At 35.7% G+C, this 19,395-nt stretch overlaps 1 protein-coding gene across 13 annotated transcripts in view; it reads left to right on the top strand.

The window, feature by feature from the left end:
- Positions 1-19,395, top strand: part of USP3 (ubiquitin specific peptidase 3) — a 156,623-nt gene that overhangs the window by 85,857 nt on the left and 51,371 nt on the right. For 9 of the 13 annotated variants that reach the window (XM_081507469.1, XM_081507477.1, XM_081507479.1 and 6 more), the window contains 2 exons: positions 2,801-2,932; positions 17,134-17,217. In XM_081507469.1, coding sequence (XP_081363595.1) covers positions 2,904-2,932; positions 17,134-17,217 — 113 coding nt within the window. In that variant the 5' untranslated portion in view covers positions 2,801-2,903. Of the gene's footprint in view, positions 1-9; positions 131-2,800; positions 2,933-17,133; positions 17,218-19,395 lie in introns of all 13 variants that reach the window. The other 4 variants (XM_081507473.1, XM_081507478.1, XM_081507476.1 and 1 more) reach the window with 2 other exon arrangements.

The raw sequence follows: 19,395 nt of genomic DNA, 5'->3' as shown, positions 1-19,395 counted from the left end.
GTCCTCCAGTTGTCTCCTAGTGCTCTACAACCAAAATCTGGAAGGTCATATGTCAACAAAAAGACCTGACAAACTCTCAAAAATTGGCGAGATTAAGGTTCTTAATAGCAAGCGACACATAGTTCTCTAAGTAAGTATTGGAAGAATAAATGGAAAGTTTTCTAGGCTCTGTAGGTAGTATGTTTCTAATTGCAATCAATCTTAGGTTTAGAAATTTGACATAGTTTCAGAGAAATATGATTAAGTAGATTACATAGATAATGAGAGTACCCTGCATTTGAATCTTCATTTTATACAGTTGATTGGCCATTTTTCTTTTATCATGTAATCCTGGGTGTTAACTGCCAAGAATTCTGATTTTTTTAATAATTTAAGATCACTTGTCTATAAGGGAATCTTAAATTGAATATTCTTTCAACTAGGAAATATAGTTTATCAGTAGCATATTTGAGTTATATATCTTATTGGCCATTATGACACCATACCATTTAAGTTTTTTTTCCATTTTTTGTATTGTTAAAAAATCTGTGATGTTGTGTAGTGACACTTCCTTTTTTAGACCAAATTATCTGGTTAAAAATCTAAAACTGGATGAGGGAAATGTGTATTTTTATGTTAGTTTCTACATGACTGTTAACTTCTGATATGTATTTGAATATTAGCCAAAACATTGCTAATCTTAATGTCATCTTTAATACACTTCTTATTTTATCACTGAAATTTATTATAATAACCATGAAAACATCTAGTACATTTGGAGGCTACAATATGGTTAGTAAAGGAACTATATGCTCTGTCCAGATTATCAGTTTTCAAAGACTTGAAAGTGGTAATACCTTTATTATTGTTCCATATTGGCTTTTATGGGATTCTGAGGGTAACTCATAAATATTACTGTTGTTTTTCATGACACAGTACAAAAACATGTAAGCATAGGCTATTGAGCTGATTAGATATTGAACCTATAGGGTTCATTGGAATTTATCTTTTAGTTAAATATTGGATGTTTTCTGATCTGTCCAATGTGTTATCTTGAAGTATGTTTAATGTGATGACCTTCTAAGCAGTTACGTTATTGAGATTCTGAATGGATAGTAATTAAGCATATAAAGGAAAATACAAATAAAATAAAACTGACATTGATTCATTCGTTCATTCATTCATGCATGCATGCATTCTGAGCCGTGGATTATAATAATAATCACCTAACAGCCCACAGGGTATAAGTACTATTATCTCAGTTTTATAGATGAGAAACAGAGAAGTGAAGTAACTCACCCGAGCTTACCAGACCAGAATGTGACAAAGCGTACTTTTAAACCTGGGCTGTCTAAGTTTTGAATTTATACTCTTAATCATTATTTATATTTTAAAATTCATTTTAGTCCATTTTTGTGAACAAAAGACCCTACACACAAGTCTTCATTATGTTTATTATAGTGAAAAAAAATGGGAGGAAACATGATCACATTCTGATGTTAGCAGTGCCTCTGATGCCTCTAGTCTTCCTCGGGTAGAAAGGCTGGGCTTGGTAGTGGGTCCTCCCTGTGCTGTACGTAGCTGCTCAGTCATGTCTGGCTCTTTGTGACCCCATGGACTGTAGCCCACCAGACTCCCCTGTCCATGGGATTCTCCAGGAAAGAACACTGGAATGGGTTGCCATGCCCTCCTCTAGGGAATCTTCCCAATCCAGAAATCAAACCCAGGTCTCCCGCATTGCAGGCAGGTTGTTTACTGTCTGAGCCACCAGGGAAGCCTGTAATCCTCCCTACTTAGCAAAAACTATCCTACTCACCATGAACTATCCTACTTTCTCCAAGGTAAGTATTGCTCCCGTACAATTAAGGCACCTTATGAGAAAAATGTCACCTTAACTCTCTGAGCAGATTTTGGTACTACGTAAGCAACATTTGTTTTGACTCTTCTTAGTTTACAATTAGGCCTTACCTTCTATAAACTGGCTGTTTGCTAGGAACTGGAAAGTTTTTGCTTTATGAAGGTCTTTAAGTAGTAGTCAGTTATGGCATTATATTGTACAGTGTTTAGGTGAAGGTATAGATGAAACTATTTAAATTTCATTTTGTGATAAAATGATTTACTAAATCTGAGTAGGAAAGTGTTAGAAAATTTTTATGACTATAGTCAACCTTTGATTATCTTTGTCCATGTAGTAAGAAATAACAGTTTATATAAGCTTAAGATGATTTGTGTTTTGTTAGGATTTCTTTTAAACAAGCCCTATTTCCATGTTAGTGGAGTGATTATTCAGGCATTCAAATAAAAGATCTGAAGCCATATTGATGAGAAAGAGATGGAAGATTATCCTGTTTCCATGTCTGACTCTCATGTTTTATATTAAGCAGAAACCCAAGGAGAGCCTGTGGCCCTGTGGGCAGTGATTGAGTAATTCAGTTTACAAAGCTTGTCTTTGATAATAGCCTGAGTTGGGGGCTAGTAGCCTGAGAAAAGCTTAAGAAAGGAAAAGGCTAGCAGAAGAATCAGCAAAGGAGTTGATAAGTGGTATTAAAACTGATTTAAATAGCGCCTTTCCTTGCCTGGCCCTAGTCTTGTGTATAATTAAAAGTTGATTGTATGTTTGCAAAAAAGGAGCATGTTTTAAGAACTCAGCTTAATAAATCACCAAGTGATGAATGCTCTTATAGGATTGAATGCACTTTATTAGGAGGAATTCTTTCTCATTCTGATTTGATTACCATCTAATTTTATTATCATCTCCTGCTACTTTAACTTCCAAAGCAGTATTTAGATTAAAATATATTTTCATTTGATTTTTTGGAAGGTATGTGAATGGCCATGCAAAAAAACATTATGAAGATGCACAAATACCCTTAACCAACCATAAGAAATCAGAAAAGCAAGAAAAAGCACAGCACACGGTGTGTATGGATTGCAGTAGCTACAGTACATACTGGTAAGTATTAATATTTTCTGAAAATGGTATTCCTTTGCTATGTGTGTACAAGTGTTTGCTTGTCTTCCCGGCTGTTTCCTCTCCCCTAGTCTCTAAGCCAGTGGAGGTTGCCATCACTGCCCTCTAGACCTGTGGGGATGCACAGAGGACTGGGGCTGTCAGGAGTGCCTGTCCTTAATCATTCAGATGTAAGCTTGCATGGCCCTTTCCACTTTGGCTGCCTCTTCTTCCCATCCCACTAAGCTTTAGGGAAATGAGAGGTAACTGTTGTCGTTCATTATGATTTCTTTTCTTTTTCTTGTTTTGTTTTTAATTAAAGAATAACATGATAGAAACCCATGTTCCTACTGTTCCAGTTTATATCTTGTTACATAATCTTAAAATTTTCACTTTTTTGTTTAAAAAATTATTTTGACAGTCTCTCTGTCCAAACACAGTTCCACTCTCCTCCTCTTCTCTGTAGGTAAATGCTAAGAATTTTGCATGTAGTCTTTCAGGCTAATTCCTTTTTAAATTATTTTTTCTTCTTACATATTTGGCTGCATCGGGTTTAGTTGCCCTACAGCATGTGGGATCTTGGTTCTCCAACCAGGGATCGAACCGGAGTCCCCAGCATAAGTAGGCAGATTCTTAACCACTGGACCACCAGGGAAGTCCTTCAGGCTAATTTTTTTTTAAAGTATCACATCCTGTAAAAGGATATTAGAGGCCTTATTCTCTCTTGGTGATACACTATACATGTCTGTTTCATATAAATGACAATAAAGTGAGAATTTTTCTGACTACTTAGAACAGGTTATTTAGGTTACAAGTGATATTTAACAATCTACGTCTATATGGTATGCTCAGAGAGTCAGTGTATTTTACAGTTTTACTTTGGTGTGAAGCAAATCTCTTTCCTTGACCAGTAAGTTGTGAACAAATCTTTAATATTTTTAATCATTTTACTGAATTTGAAAGGTTTTGACATTGAAAGGGGCCCTTTGGTTTTTATTTTTGCCATACAGCCCTCGAATGCTGTGTGGCAAAAACAATACATGAAGGCAATACTGGGCAGGAATGGGGATTTAAGGTCCAAATACTGCTTTTGATTCACACTTTCTACTGAAGTTGTGTGCTTTCTATATCATTGGTTGACTATTGTATTGTAGATAGGTGTCCATCAAAAGGCAGAGGGAAAAGGTCAATGGCTTCCCAAGTCCGCATTTTTACAAGTCTACGGTTATAACGCTGTGGCTACTGAATAAACCATGGTCAGCTTTAGTCCTCCAGATCACTACTGTTTCAGTGATCCTTTATGTGGATGATGTCCAGACTTGAGAGACAAGCTAGAGGCAGGCGAAGACATCAGTAAAAGTGAAAATCTTGTGAAGACTTTCTGAACTTAGCACTCAGTTTATTGTTGTTTAATCTCATGAAACACTCCTCCCTACACTCCTAAGCATTAGCCAAGGTGTTAAAGTATTTTCATTAGATTTTCCCCCTTTCCCTCAGGACACTTATATACTAGAATGACACAACTATCTAACTGACAGAACTGTGTGTTTCTATAAAGTTGTAAGTATTTCTCTTTCAACAGCAGGACTTAAGATCATTCTTGAGGTATCTGTCTCATAGTCATCATTGTAGGTTGTGTCAATCTGTATGCACCAGATGTTGACAATATTCATTCTTCTTGATATTTAGTTAGCAGTGTGCGTGAGATGCTTAATGGGGAAGTTTGGAAATACAATTGGATCTCTGTGTGCAGTGGGTTTTCTTGCTATTGGTAAGATTATGAAGGAATAGTAACTCTTGAAGAAATTTAAAGAATTATCTTAGAATTTTCTTAATGGAGTAGAATTATGTTTGTAGGTCTCTTTAAAAATAATAGACTATGTACTTTAATGTCTTTGTATATTGCATTTTGGAGGAATACCTTTATTAACTTGGACTGGAATTTAATTTGCTTTCATTTGGTATAGGGTACTAAAGTACAAGTCATTTCATGGCTGAATTGGAATTAAGTGGTAGATCTTGAACCTTGGGGAATATACATCATGGCAGGGGCTTCTTGGCCAACTGCCAGTCTTTTGTGTGAGGTAATACAGAGCCGCAAGTGTGTGGACACCCAGAGCTTCTGAAATGCAGGAAGGGAGCTGCAGCTGGTCACATAACCATCTCATTTGTGGGTTTAGAACAAAATGCGAGGGAATCATCCTGCAGTTTTATGCTGACAGCCTAAAAGGAATCTGTGATAGTGGTAAGCTGGTGGAGCTGTAGTTCAACATTTCTCTCACACCTCTCAATGATTAAGAAACAAAAAAGGATTTCTTTTTTTGTATGGGATGTGTGTTTGTACGTGTGTGTATTTTCCAGTGCACCTTAGTAATTTTGCTTCAGTTTGTAGATTTTCCTTGTATATACGTTTCTTGTGGTTAGACTGATTGGTTTGCTTCAGAGATAAAATATTGGTGTGTTAGGTTTAACCTATTTGATTATTAGTTATTATACTTATAGTCAAAATATTTTGACTGTAGCTAATGTTAAGGCTCCTTTTCCATGTGCCCTGTCCTCTGAAGAAGTTGAAACCTGCTCTGAGGTCTGCAGTTCTTCTATCGTTTTTTTCCCCTTTCCATGAGTCCCTGCCCTGTCCTGTTTTTGCATATCCTTTATGAACTTATCACTGAACTGTCTGCACGCCCCTCCCCCACTCCCAAGCTCCAGTTGTAGCTGGATATAATCTCTCCTAAGCTCACAGTCCCTAGGATACTTGTAATTTCCTGCTGCATGTTAGTTATTTGTAAATGTCCTTGGGGACTTCAGGAACCATATGTTAGATCTTTGTATCGTCCACAGTACTCAGTGTCTGGTGCTGAGTAGGCAGTAGATGTTTGAAAGATTTGAATTTTGTTAACTAATTTCCAAAAGTGGTGAAGGATATACCAAAACTATACTGCTGTACCCTCTCAATCCTCTTGGAGGACTGAGGAGCTGCAGAACATTTTTCTTGAAAGAGAGCCAAATCACAGCATATGTGAGCTATTCCATTGACTTCCCGAGAGGGACAGTCTTGTAGAGCAGGTCCCTTCACTTCCTATATAAACAGCACATCCAGAAGAAGCACGCATCAAGCAAGCAGAACAACATAAAGTGGATCATGATTTCAAAAGAGGGAAACCAATGCCAGAAGGAATCATTTTGGTTTGACACAAAACCACTCCTTTAGGAGACAGATGAAGATTTTAATAAAAATGAAAATCTCAATATTTTCACACAAGGGCAGGTGTTCAGATTATTGTGTGTAATATTTCCTCTCCTCCCACTCCAAATTCCTTCCCGTAGTCACTACAAATGAAACTGTATGTAGTACATGTTATTGTATCAAAAAGAAACAAAAATTAAATTTAGGAACTTTTATTTGACTTCTTTTCCCCTTGTATTTTAGATAGAATTCATTAGGAAACATTGTCAAATCTCCAAAATACACAAGCAGCTCCTGTAGCTCAATTTCAGAAAAACAAACAACCCAATCAAAAAATGGGCAGAAGACCCAAACAGACGCCTCTCCAAAGAAAGCATATAGATAGCCAGCAAACACATGAAAAGATGCTCAGCATCACTCATAACCAGACATTTACAGTTAATAGATTGAACAAGTCATTGTTGGCTTCTGACATAGTCTTGTCAACTTATCAACAAAACTGAATTTCTGAGGATTCAGAAGTATGAAAGGAATAGTAAAAATAAATCACTGGAATTTTTCCTTCCTGGCAAAGTAATTAATGTTTTAAAGCACTCTTTCAAACAAAGGAATATTACGAAATGTGAGTCGATTCACTTGTCTAGAAAAAAGACTTGTAGTTGAGATTTTAAACACCCATAACAAATAGTAGTTTTAGTGAAAATTTATAAAATTAAAGCTTTTATTTGTGGGCTTAAATGGATGCTGAATCATTTTCAAAGGCAGTTGTGATTTAAAAGAAGATCTTTTGTTGACTATCCTTATAAACTTGTTGGACACAGATTTTCAGTGTTGTAAAGATTAGAGAACAGGAAGAATTTTGTTTATTTAAAAACAGTATTTTGAAGTTTTATTAAAAAGAAACTTTAACACATGGTCTGAAAACAAAAGGCTCTTAATCTAGTTCTTGTCTGCTTTTAACAAAGGAAATGGGTTTTCTCTGCAGGTATTCTTCTAGTTTTCCAAAACTGGCTTAGTTGATGGCAGTGCATTAGAATTGAATAAAAGAGAATTTAAAAATAAGCTTGTTTTCTAAAGAGTTCTTTGGATTTAACTTTTCTTGATTTGAGATGAAGTCTTTGGAATATCAGCTTTGTTTGTTTTGTGGTTTGCTCTCCGAAACTCTGTCATTTATAATAAAGCTGGAGGTCAAAGTTTGCTCTAGACATCACATTATGGTATCTGTTACACAAGGGATGAAAAATAATTTAAAACTTAATGATCGATTTGTCATTGCTCTTTCTTGAGGGGTACTTTTTGCATAAAAGTTTTTTGTTTTCTTTGTTTTAGTATTATACACGACTTACTATATAAAGATTGCTGTATAGCCAGTAGGTTAAAGGACTTGTTTCTCTACTGTTGCTTAAAAAAAAAAAATCAGGTTCATTTGATCAGAGTGAAGATTGGTTTGGTCTGGGAAGTTTGTTAGTACTTCAAGAATATGATGTGGAACCTTGTGACTTGGATAGCTTCAATAGCACTAACAACAGGAATGGAGAAAGCTGTAGAATTTTAAAGCTGAGAAAGAGATTTTTCTTTGTTTTGGGCGTGACATCTGTGTCATATAATATGGTAGCAGTTGAACAATTAAAAGTGGCTGGTGGGACTGAGAAGTTGAATGTTCTATTTTATTTTAATGATGTTTAAATTGCAACATGTATCTGGTAGCTACTGTATCAGATAGTGTAGCCTCTAACTATTAAAATTTAACATTGAGTATACTAATACTATGAAACTTTCAAAATCGTAAGACAAAAATCTGATAGAAGCTCCAAAAAGAAAATGTCAGTTGTAAATAAGTATAACTCAAAGCCAGTCTAACCCAGGAAGATGTGTCAAAAAGAAAAATATGTAATTACTGAGTCAATTTCACAAGTCTGCCAACACATTCATTTTTAAAGGCAATCCCAGATTATTGTATCATTAGAAGCAAAAGTACATTTATAAACAATTTCTAATTCTTAAAACTAGTAAGAGTGAAATAAAAGGAAGCTATTAAAATATGATGGTCCCCCCAGAAGAAAGCAAGTATCATATGCAAATTGACGAAATACTAAAGCTGTTTCCATTAACATCAGAAACAAGACAAATACTTCCAGTCATCACTTACATCATCACCACTGTTATTAAACATTGCTTTTGCAGTTCTAGTCATTGAAATAAGACAGAATAAGTAAATAATTGGTATAAATTTGGAAAAGAACAAGTTATTTCTGCTTTCAAATTGTTTAATGCCCAGAGAACTCAGGGAGACTTTAGTAGAAAACAAGTGGAATTAATAATTAATTTTGAAATGGTGATACATGAATAAATATACAAAAACTAACAGGTTTCTCTTCATTAGTTAAAAATGGAAATGACCAAACAAAAAAACATTCAACATAGGACAAAAATTACAAACTAAATCTAGGAATAAGTGTATTAAAGAAAGACACCAAAGCAAAGCTATAGATCCTTTTTGAAGAAGATTTGGCATTATAAACAGTTTCTTTCCCCCTTAAGTTTTTGCCTTCAAAAATTTTCTCTGGAGACAGGAACTGATGAACATGATGATCCTCGAACATAATGTGAACAACATCCCAAAAAATCAGAGTAGCAGATATGTTGCTTTTATTCAGTAAGTAAATATTGAGAACTAACCAGCTCTATGTTAGGAGTCTAGTTTTTAGTGCAGTAGTCTCTAAAACAATGTGCTGGAACATATGGGAAGAAAATGACAGACTTTTGAAAAAATCTTTGGCAAATATTTTATATACCTACTGTCAGCGGTCTGTGGACTAGATGGTTCTGTCATGAGCTACACACAGGGTGTCCTGAATCAGCTGCATGTGTGGTGGCCTCACCCTTGTTCACTTTTATTAGCCTTGTGCAGTATGCTGCTGTGTTTTTTTGTCTGCCCAGTTACATGGATTTGCTTTACTTGACCGAAAATCAACCCTCATCAAGTGGATAAACATTTGGAAAGATTTTTATGAGGAAAAATCCTTCAAGATGAAAACAGTAATGATAGTAACATAAATACTAACACAAAAGGAAAAGGCAAGCTGACATACTACACTCCTACTTTGATCTCATCAAACACATTACAAAATAAAAATGTTGGCTACCTAAATAAAAACACAGACTAATCAGATTTGATTAGGACTTCCCCTGTGGCTGAGTGGTTAAGAATCTGCCTGCAATGCAGGAGACTCGGGTTTGACCCCTGGGTTGGGAAGATCCCCTGGAGAAGGAAATGGCAACCCACTCCAATGTTCTTGCCTGGAGAATCCCATGGACAGAGGAGCCTTTCAGGCCACTGTCCATGAGGTCGCAAAGAGTCGGACACAGCTGAGAGACTAACACTTTTCCCCTTCACTTTCAATCAGATATGATAAATAGGACAAAAAGTTTACGAGACTGTGTGAGATACGAATTTATATCCATTATCATTAATGTCTAACCGCATCCTATGTATATATTGTACTTTGGTTTAACAAAAGTATTAAACATATGAATAGCAAGACATTTTAAAAGTTTCTTTCATCTCTAGCTCATTCTTCTAAAATTTTTTATACTGTACATATATTAATTTAGATTTCCTTACATTTCTTATTAGGACAGCCATGTGTAAGTGTGTTGTGGGTGGTAGATGCTCAGTTTTGTGGCTAATTTTTAAATCTCATTAGAAGCCATTGAAAATAATTTGGAAGATTTTGCCTTAATGGACCTGTGTTTTGCCTTTATAATTAGAGGGGGCATGAGGTGCAGGGTGAAAATAGGAAGGAAACAAGTATTTCTAAAATTAAAATTTTTGAAAGGAGGTAAACCCATATTAAAGGTTAGGATGAGAAAATGATTGGGCCATGCTGCATGTTTTAATTTTTGGAGAATGGGGAAATAAAGTACAGACGGGGATGACCAAGTAAGGAGTATTTTTTGCCATTAAACACTGAATGGTGTCCTACATGGAAATGAGGGAGGGTAAGGGGGTGGTTGATGTGTGGAATGAAAGCTGAAATCTAAGCGTAAAGAAGGTAACCCTGAAGTGAAAGGGAAGATTGTGATGGAAAGATGAGAGAGAAGAAAATTTAGGTAAGGTCGACATTGCAGGACCATCAAATACTACAGCTTAATTCAGCTACAGCCATTTATGGATTTGACTGTAATTGTACTTAGATAGGGCAGGGACAAATATTATATGAAAGGAAATAGCCAAAGGATAGGATTAGTTGAGATAGAGGAGGAAAAAGGTGGGTTTGGGGGAGGTTATAGAAATAAAAATAGAAAAGGATTAGGTATGATTAAATGCTAGAAATTAGAAAAAAATAAAAATCTGAAAATGTATGTGTAAGAAATCATTGTAATGAAGAAATTGGACAGTTTTGCTATTCAATTCAGTTTAGTCGCTCAGTTGTGTCCGACTCTTTGCAACCCCATGGACTGCAGCACGCCAGGCCTCCCTGTCCATCACCAACTCCCAGAGTTTACTCAAACTCATGTCCATTGAGTCGGTGATGCCATCCAACCATCTCATCCTCTGACGTCCCCTTCTCCTCCTGCCTTCAATCTTTCCCAGCATCAGTGTCTTTTCCAATGAGTCAGTTCTTTGCATCAGGTGGCCAAAGTATTGGAGTTTCAGCTTCAGCATCAGTCCTTCCAATGAATATTCAGGACTGATTTCCTTTGGAGTAGGCAATGGCAACCCACTCCAGTACTCTTGCCTGGAAAATCCCATGGACAGAGGAGCCTGGTAGGCTGCAGTCCATGGGGTCGCGAAGAGATTTCCTTTAGGATGGACTGCTTGGATCTCCTTGCAGTCCAAGGGACTCTGAAGAGTCTTCTCCAACACCACAGTTCAAAAGCATCAATTCTTCGGTGCACAGCTTTCTTTATAGTCCAACTGTCATATCCATACTTGGCTACTGGAAAAATCACAGCTTTGACTAGACAGACCTTTGTTGGCAAAGCAATGTCTGCTGCTTTTTAATGTGCTGTCTAGGTTGGTCATAACTTTCCTTCCAAGGAGCAAGCGTCTTTTAATTTCATGGCTGCAGTCACCATCTGCAGTGATTTTGGAGCCCCAGAAAATAGTCTGTCACTGTTTCCATTGCTTCCTCATCTATTTGCCATGAAGTGATTTTTTTTTTTTTCTATTAGAGTAGCAGAATTTGTAATTAGTTATGATATTATCCATTTTTTTTACCAAGTTATTTAATAGTGTAAATAATTGGTATTTCTTATGAAAATTTACCTGCTACCTGGTACAAGGTAGTAAAATTATTTGTATATCTTCTGCTTTGAAGAACAGTATGTATATAATACCCTACTCTACATTTAATGAGTTTACTAACTATTGGTTTAAAATACTTTAAAACTAGCATCATGTTTGGTTCAAGGAATTTGGGTTAAGACTAATTTTTACATAGCTGAGGTGATAGTATACTTTGTCTTGAGGTGTTATAAGTAGAGAAAGATAAGAATCCTCCTTCCTTGCCTTTTTATAACTCATTTTCTTATCTAACATCTCTAACATGTCTAATACGATTTCTTAAGTATTATTTTTTGTCTTTAGTGTCCAGTTTACTTCAATTTTCTTAAGCATTTCTTTCTTCTCAGTAAATACAGAAGTAAATGTTCTCTGTATCAGACAAGTAGTCTAGTAGAGGTCTAGCCTATCTTTACTTGAAGAATCGCCTGAAATCACGAAATTTAAACTTGCTTTAGTATTAATTCAATAGCCTAAAAGTTGGTTATGTAATACAGATAGTTCCTGACTTTTGTTTGTTAGACACATGAAGTCCTATTTATATGAATGAAGAAATGTCAAAACCTGTGCCTCAGCTCCAATTTCTCAGTAGAAAGAAGAACGAACAACTTTTTATATTATTTCAGTTACATTTTGGGCCCCAGGTGTATTTTCACCTTAAGACATTTAGCCATATTTTATAACAATATTTATTAAAAATAGGACATGCCTTCCAAGTTTCCGATGCCCAGTCAAGAAGCTCTGGAACACAGCCTACAAGTTATGTACTCCTTTGTCCTTCATATTCTGGTGTAATCTCCTTGGAGGGAAAACCAAGAATGGTGGCTCATTTTTTTTCAGGTGTTAGAGGCAAGCATAATTCTGACCTAATACCTTCAACATAATTGCAAACCAGGAAGAGATGCTTAGAACTTGTTTACTTTAAATTCTTCTGTTTGTCTTGGGACTTTTAAATACCAGTACTAATGAGAGAGTTTCCAGTTTGAAAGCAGTGTCTCAACTCAAGGCTAAGGCACCAGACAGCATTTAAATTCTTATTTATTTCCTACTTTTGTTACTTATTTTCTTTTGACCTCTGGGAATGGGGGCAGCTAGAGAAGGGTGTGTTACAAGGCAGCCCTGGTCACACAATGGGAGGAAGCTGACATTTACTGACCCTGTACCACATGCCAGGCGCCCCTGGAAGTTTCGACCTGTGGAAGCAGGTGCTTTCCTTTCATCATCGTCATCAGATAATGCTCGTATAGCATGATGAATTCAGACAGGACGAAAGTTAGAAGCCTAGAAGTAAATGTCCTTCTTAGTGACTGTAAGAATTTCTAAAATCTACTGTTGGAAATAAGTTGTGAAAACCTAATATCTTTTAAGACAGTGAGACCAAATTCAGCCAAAATCAAATTGATTTCTTCTACTTCATTGAAGTTATACTTCCTACCTCTTTATGACAAGGGTGGTATTATAGAATAGCAGAGCAGCCAGTAGCTTAGATATTTTCTAGGCCAGTCCTGTCCAAGAGAAATAATTCATCATGTATGTAATATAAAATTTTCTAGTAGCTACAATAAAAAAGCAAAGACAAACAGGTTAATTCATTTAAATTGTATATTTTATTTAACCTGGTTATCCAAAATATTGGGTGGCCAGAAAGTTTGTTCTGGTTTTGTCGTAAGGTCTTGCATTTATTGAACCTCTAAGATGGTACGGAAAAACCTGAATGAACTTTTTGGCCAACCCAGTATTAGCATGTCAACATGGTAATCCATGTAGAATTATTAGAGATAGTTTGTATCTTTTTTTGAAATATGAAACCTTCAGAATCCAGTGTGATATTTTACACATACAGCGCATTTCCATTCAGATGCTAACTTTTCATCAGAAATTCTTGATCTGTATTTAGTCATAAGAGTTGCCATTGAAAATGTAGATTCCAAACACTATTAAAATTTTTTCCAATAAAGTACCCCCAAACCCCCCCATTTTCTTTAATACTTGACATCTGTATTGACAGGACTGACATCTTTTTTTTAGAATAATTGACTCTGAAGCAAAAGCATATTGGTTTCAAAACTGTATCTTTTAGGTAAATCCACTCACTCTTGTAACAACTCAGTGTTATCAATATCAAATTCAAAGGGCCATTATATAAACTGAAAATCAGCTCTAAATTTATTCATGTCAACAAAGCATTCTTCAATTTTTCTTGTAGCTATTAGAGCCAACTTAAATAATGCTATTGCACTTAAAATCTCTTGCATATTTGCTCATGTTGAAATGTGTAAAACCATTATTAATTTGTAGTATGAATAGTTTAAATTTTAACGTAGATACTCATACTTGTCTAGCTGTGTCACAAACAAGCTTTTTCTCTCTCCTTGGATCTTTAAATTTAGCTCCTGCATGTGCACTGTGCGATAGGTAAAAAAAATGTAAGTCACGGGCTGATGTTTTCTCTTACGTTGAATATTGGCAGGTGTTCCTTTTGATTCAAGAAAATCTTGAATTAGAGTTAACAGAACAGTAAACCTTTGTAAAATCTGCCATGACTCAAGCAGTGAATGTTGGCAAAGAGCATGTAGTCATTAAATTCATTATCTTCTGTCTCTTATAACAGTTCCACTGGTGATGAGTCAGAGCATTTGTACATGTATACTGAACAGTTTTAGTAACTGCATTATTTTAATAACTGCACCCATGATACAGTCTACTTCAGAGCACAAATATTTTCAGTATGTTAATGTGAAGTGAATCGAATAAGGGAATTAATTCCAGTAAATCTGGGGTTTTGATCCCACCTTTGTGTTGATAGAAAGTAGCTTTTTCCTATCTAGCTGAAAGTGACAGATGTAAAAGATTAAAAGATATTTACAGCATGAATTTGATTGCTTTTAAGGTTGCAAGTAGACGAGGACATTTCAATTTGGAAGTCATTTGAGACAAAATGTACCCTAAGTATTCACTGGCCACTGTCTCTTGTAAAACTTAACTAAAGCTAAAAATAAAAGTATTTATAGTCTTCAAATGTTGAATCAGTTCTTGGTGAATCAACTGAAGATCTTCCACTTTTTGTAAAATATCTTTTGTGATCTTTCTCTCAAATTTTAAAACATAATTCCCTTAACTGAGATAATAATTTAATGTTTCATCTCTCCATCTGAAAATGGTTTTCTTTCTTGAGCAAGAATTCAGGCTGTTTTGTAGCTTGCCAGAATTATAAGCTCAACTCCCTACAGTCAGTGAGAAATCATTTTGTTACACATTTCATTCTGATTTCATTGTGACAGAGTTCATTGATTATATTTTGACGGTAGAGAGGCAGCTTATTGTTAAATTACTATGCATTTGCTGAAAATGACTCAACACTGTCTATTATCTTAAAACTTTTTTATACGCAGCTTATTAATTTGGCTCAGCTGTGTTAAATCATAATTGCCATTCTTAGTAAAATTACACTCGATTCTACCTCATTAGCGCGCCTTAATTTGGAAGTTAAAATTTTTTTTTCATTCTTAGTTTTTGAGCCAGAAAAATAATTTAATTGTATTATAATTAAAATAAATATTTCAATTTAGCTACCAATTACGGTTTATGTGGGTATCACTGTAACTGCTGCTTTCTGCATGAAATATTGAAATAAGCACTTTACATTGCTTCATTAGTGCATAGAAAAGTAACAGAAAAATAGCTGTGCCACATTAGCACAGCTCTAGAGCCTAGAGCAGCTTACTCACTTTAATGCTGAACGGTCAAAGAGATGAAGTAAATAGACCCAATTAAGGCAGATTAGTTCAGAATGGAGCAAAGCTATAAATAAATCTGTATTTCGATATATGAAAATGTTCCTTTAATAAACGCTAAAGGCTGAATTCATGTCACACCAAAAAGAATTACTTTAATATGAAAAAAATCCATTATTTCATGTAATTTAAAGCAATTTGTTTCTTTAAACAAAGCAACCATTTTTTGTGTGTGTGAAAGTTAAGGGGTTCACTTTTCAATTAGATAGACTAGCAGCGTGTAAATATGTGAAAGGCCATCTAAATTTGCTCTTAGACTTCATTCCCCAGATGAACAGTAGCATTTGGAGTTGTTTTTGTTTTGAACACTAGGTAATTCTTTTAACCAAAGTGCATGTATATGTTTATGCCAATCTAAAATGAAAATGTAAGCAGGAATTAGGGTAACAATACAATTTCATGCTCTAGTGCATGCCTGGGATTCACAGAGGAACCAAGTGCCGTAATCCCAGATTTAGAGAGTAGACCTTACCCTCTTAACATTTATGCTGAGAAGCAAGGGACTGAAACTTGCCATGAATTTAATTGCTTTATGTATTTGTTATAAAACCAATAAAGAATTATTTCCTTCCCATTGCTGATGGCTTTGATCATAGAGAAACAGTCTGGGATGTGAATGGTAGCTTTTGCTATTAGTAGAAATGTTAAGGATTGACCATGGGAGCTTGGAGAATATTAGAGACTCTTGATTGACAGCATTAGATAGTCAGATTTGGGGGGAGGGGCTTGTTAAATAATTACATATGTGTAAATTGTGACTAAGAGACACAAGCCATGTTTTTGTGTGTAATCTTTTTTTAAACAAATTACTTTCCCCCATCCTCTTTACAATTTTTGAATAGACTGGTTACAGGTATGTAAGAAATAGTTTTTGGATTGTGCTAGATTTGACCTAATTTTTACTAATTGCTAGGCATTCAAAATTTTGCTCAGAAGAATGGCATTGTTATTGTCATTATTCTTTGGTAGTTTTAATAAGTGGTTTTATACAAAGCTACAGTTCAAAAGAATATTTTGGTACTAGCTTGTAAGTTGTTTTAGTTAAAATTGGCCATATTCCAGGAAAAAGATTGAATGCTAATGTACAAGTTAGAGTTTATTATGTCTTATTCCTTATCTTATTTGCTTATTGACTTGCTAACACACACACACACAATATCAGTTCTAAAGAACATCTTAAACGTCTTTCATCAAAGCGTTTGTTTCCTGCAAGACATAGCCACTGTTTTATACTTTTGTTTTCTAACATTGCAGAATGAAAAGATTCATTCTTCTCAGTTTAATTTAAATTAAATTATGTGTAAAAAGGGCTTCCCTGGTGGCTGAAACGGTAAAGAATCTGCCTGCAATGTAGGAGACCCAGGTTCTATCCCTGGGTCGGAAAGATTCCCTGGAGAAGGGAATGGCAACCCACTCCAGTATTCTTGCCTGAAAAATTTCATGGACAGAGGAGCTTGGCCGGTGTGTAAAATGTATAGCTTTTAGTTTTTTATTCAAATATCCCTACAGCTTAATTATCTTTTTCCTGTTTTTCTCTTACATCTCTTCTCCCCATTAATTTGAGTTGGGAGGGATCACATTAAAGCTTTAGGCTTCATGCTACATGAATAGAATTGGTGCTTTGTATTTCATTTTCCATGTATAATGCACCACTAAAAGGAATATAACACATGTCGCAGCCTATTTGATTTTAGAAGAGGAATTGAAGAGCTTTTGAATAAAAATGTGAAAAGAAACTAGTGTTCATTGCCTACGTGGCTTTTTAAAAAGGCTCTTTAAAAACATTCCAGTGTGGATTCTAAGTCCTCTTTGAACTCACTGCCGACTGTAACTGCTTGCAGAGCCACGTGACCATCTTGGCAGCATGGTTTTAGTGATTTCATTACTGTGGTTTCCTCAAGCTCTTTACACACACTGATTAATATTTTCCTTGCAGTTATCGCTGTGATGATTTTGTGGTTAATGATACCAAGCTGGGACTGGTACAGAAAGTCAGAGAACACTTACAGAACTTGGAAAAGTAAGTAATAGACCTTGGGAAAGAAGGGATGAAATGGGGTTGAGGGGTCTTTCAGAATTTCTGAGTGGGATTTTTTGTTGATGAGTTCCATAACCTCATCACACTCAATGTTTTTAGTGTGACTGAACTGTGAGCAAAATAAACTTTGCAGTTAAGTGTATGAAAATAGTCAGTGATCATAACTCAGCATTTATTTCATTTAGTATTTGTCATAAACTGTATCCAAGAGCTCCAGAGCCTGTTTTTCAGTTACTACCCACCATCGTATAAGTTCCTCAGTTTATTTGCAAAGGGAGTTTTGCTAGCTAGTGCAAGAGAAGGGCAGAAAATGATCCAAAATCATTATAGGGTTACCTGAAATATTAGAAAATCCTTATTCAGTGTATTAATGAGGTCTTCTTAGAAGCTCTGAAATTTATGTATAATTTTTAAGGGAAAATAGGTTGAATTATATTATTGTTTACTTTGCATCTATATGATAGCAGAAGATCCTAGTTTCTTCTTTTTCTTTTTTGTTAGGACCAGTATTTACCACTCGAAAGTATAGGAAACTGTGAAATGCTTTGTCATCATAAAGAAATTAAACTACTGTGAATAGTTTTTTTTTTTTTTCCCTACTGAAGCCAAATAGGTTAGTCAGATACAATTCACTGGACCCAAAATTCAAGCAGTAAACAGAAGCCCCAGTGGCAGCATCTTTGGTGCTGCAGTGGATGGAAGCATGGTCCTGGAATGATTGCTGACTCAGGTGAAATCCGTATAAATCTCCCTATCATCAGTGCCATCTAATTTATTTTGACAGTTGATGTATAAATGACATTGTGAGAACATGCCAGAAGTGGGAGTCCTTTAGCAAACTTACACGTAAAGCCAGTAGGGTATTTTTAAATTGTGAGGTGATAGAGAATGACCTGAGTTCTCTAAGTTAAACACTGTCTAGCTTTGGTTAACCAAAGTCTCTCCGCATATTTCTGACTAAATAGATTATAAGCTGAAAGGGGAGGAAACGATTTCTTTAAAATCTAAACTAATTAGAACACTTTGGGTTTAAGTATGCTTTGGCTTTACTGTCGGGGCACCTCACTTTTCAAAGTGCTTCCTCCCTTCTCTTAATTTGAACAGAGCAGCAGGAGCCCTGTCTAGGATTAGAGACACAGCTGTAGACACACAGATCTAGACTATTGAGTTTGGTCTGAAATTGTCACAAGTAACTGTGAAGTAGGAGATTCCTGCAGTAGTTTTTGTAATATCACTCTCTGGTGTGATGACATCATTGTAAAGATCTTAGTAACCTGATTCTTTGTTATAGAAGGAGGTAGCTACCAAATTATTTCTCCCTGCCACCTAGAGTTTTCTCTTGAGAAAAGACTATCATCTCAATGAGAAATTCATCAGAATTAAGTCAGAGAGAGAACAGGACTTTCAAGAACCTGCATGCTTTTATATAAGCAGCTTTCAAATCTTTTATTTCCAATGACCACTTCATGAGGTAAAAGGTGTCACAGATTACCTTGTCTCCACTTCTCCTTGGCCCCACTGAAAAATGTACCTTGCAACCCTTCTTCTGTGTTGAGAAACATTATCTAAGTTTATTTTGATGTTTCTCAAACACAGCCTTTAATCTATGCTGGAAGCTACACTGGAAGATCCATGACTGCATTTCAGTTCTACTGTCAGCTGTCCAGCCTGTCTCTAGAGCAGCACTGTGCACCAGAAACCTTGTATAATCACACTGTGTAGCCACTGGCCATGTGTGCCTGTGGAGCACTTGAAAATGAGCCAGCGTGACGAGGAGCTGGATTCTATGTTTTATTTAAGTTGAATTAATTTAAATTTACTAGTCACATGTAGTGAGCGACTACCTTGTTAAATAGCATGGATCTAAAGGATTCTGCCATTTTGAGAATCACCAATGGTAAAATTTAATAACATATTTTAGAAAGCTAAAGACTTTATTTGTATAGGTTGAATAAAACTTAGCTATTAGGCATTGTCACTGTGCTTGTGACTCAACTTCTTTCCTCACAGAATTTGTGAAGGAATAACTTGACATTATGCTACATATGGGCTTCCCTTATGGCTCAGCTGGTGAAGAATCTGCCTGTAACACGGGAGACCTGGGTTTGATCCCTGGGTTGGGAAGATCCCCTGGAGAAGGGGAAGGCTACCCACTCCAGT

Source organism: Giraffa tippelskirchi, chromosome 7, assembly GCF_054371585.1.
Source record: "Giraffa tippelskirchi isolate mGirTip1 chromosome 7, T2T-mGirTip1v1.2.pri, whole genome shotgun sequence".
NCBI lineage: Eukaryota > Metazoa > Chordata > Mammalia > Artiodactyla > Giraffidae > Giraffa > Giraffa tippelskirchi.
Note: the sequence above shows the minus strand (reverse complement) of the source record. Positions and strands in the feature narration are given on the sequence as shown.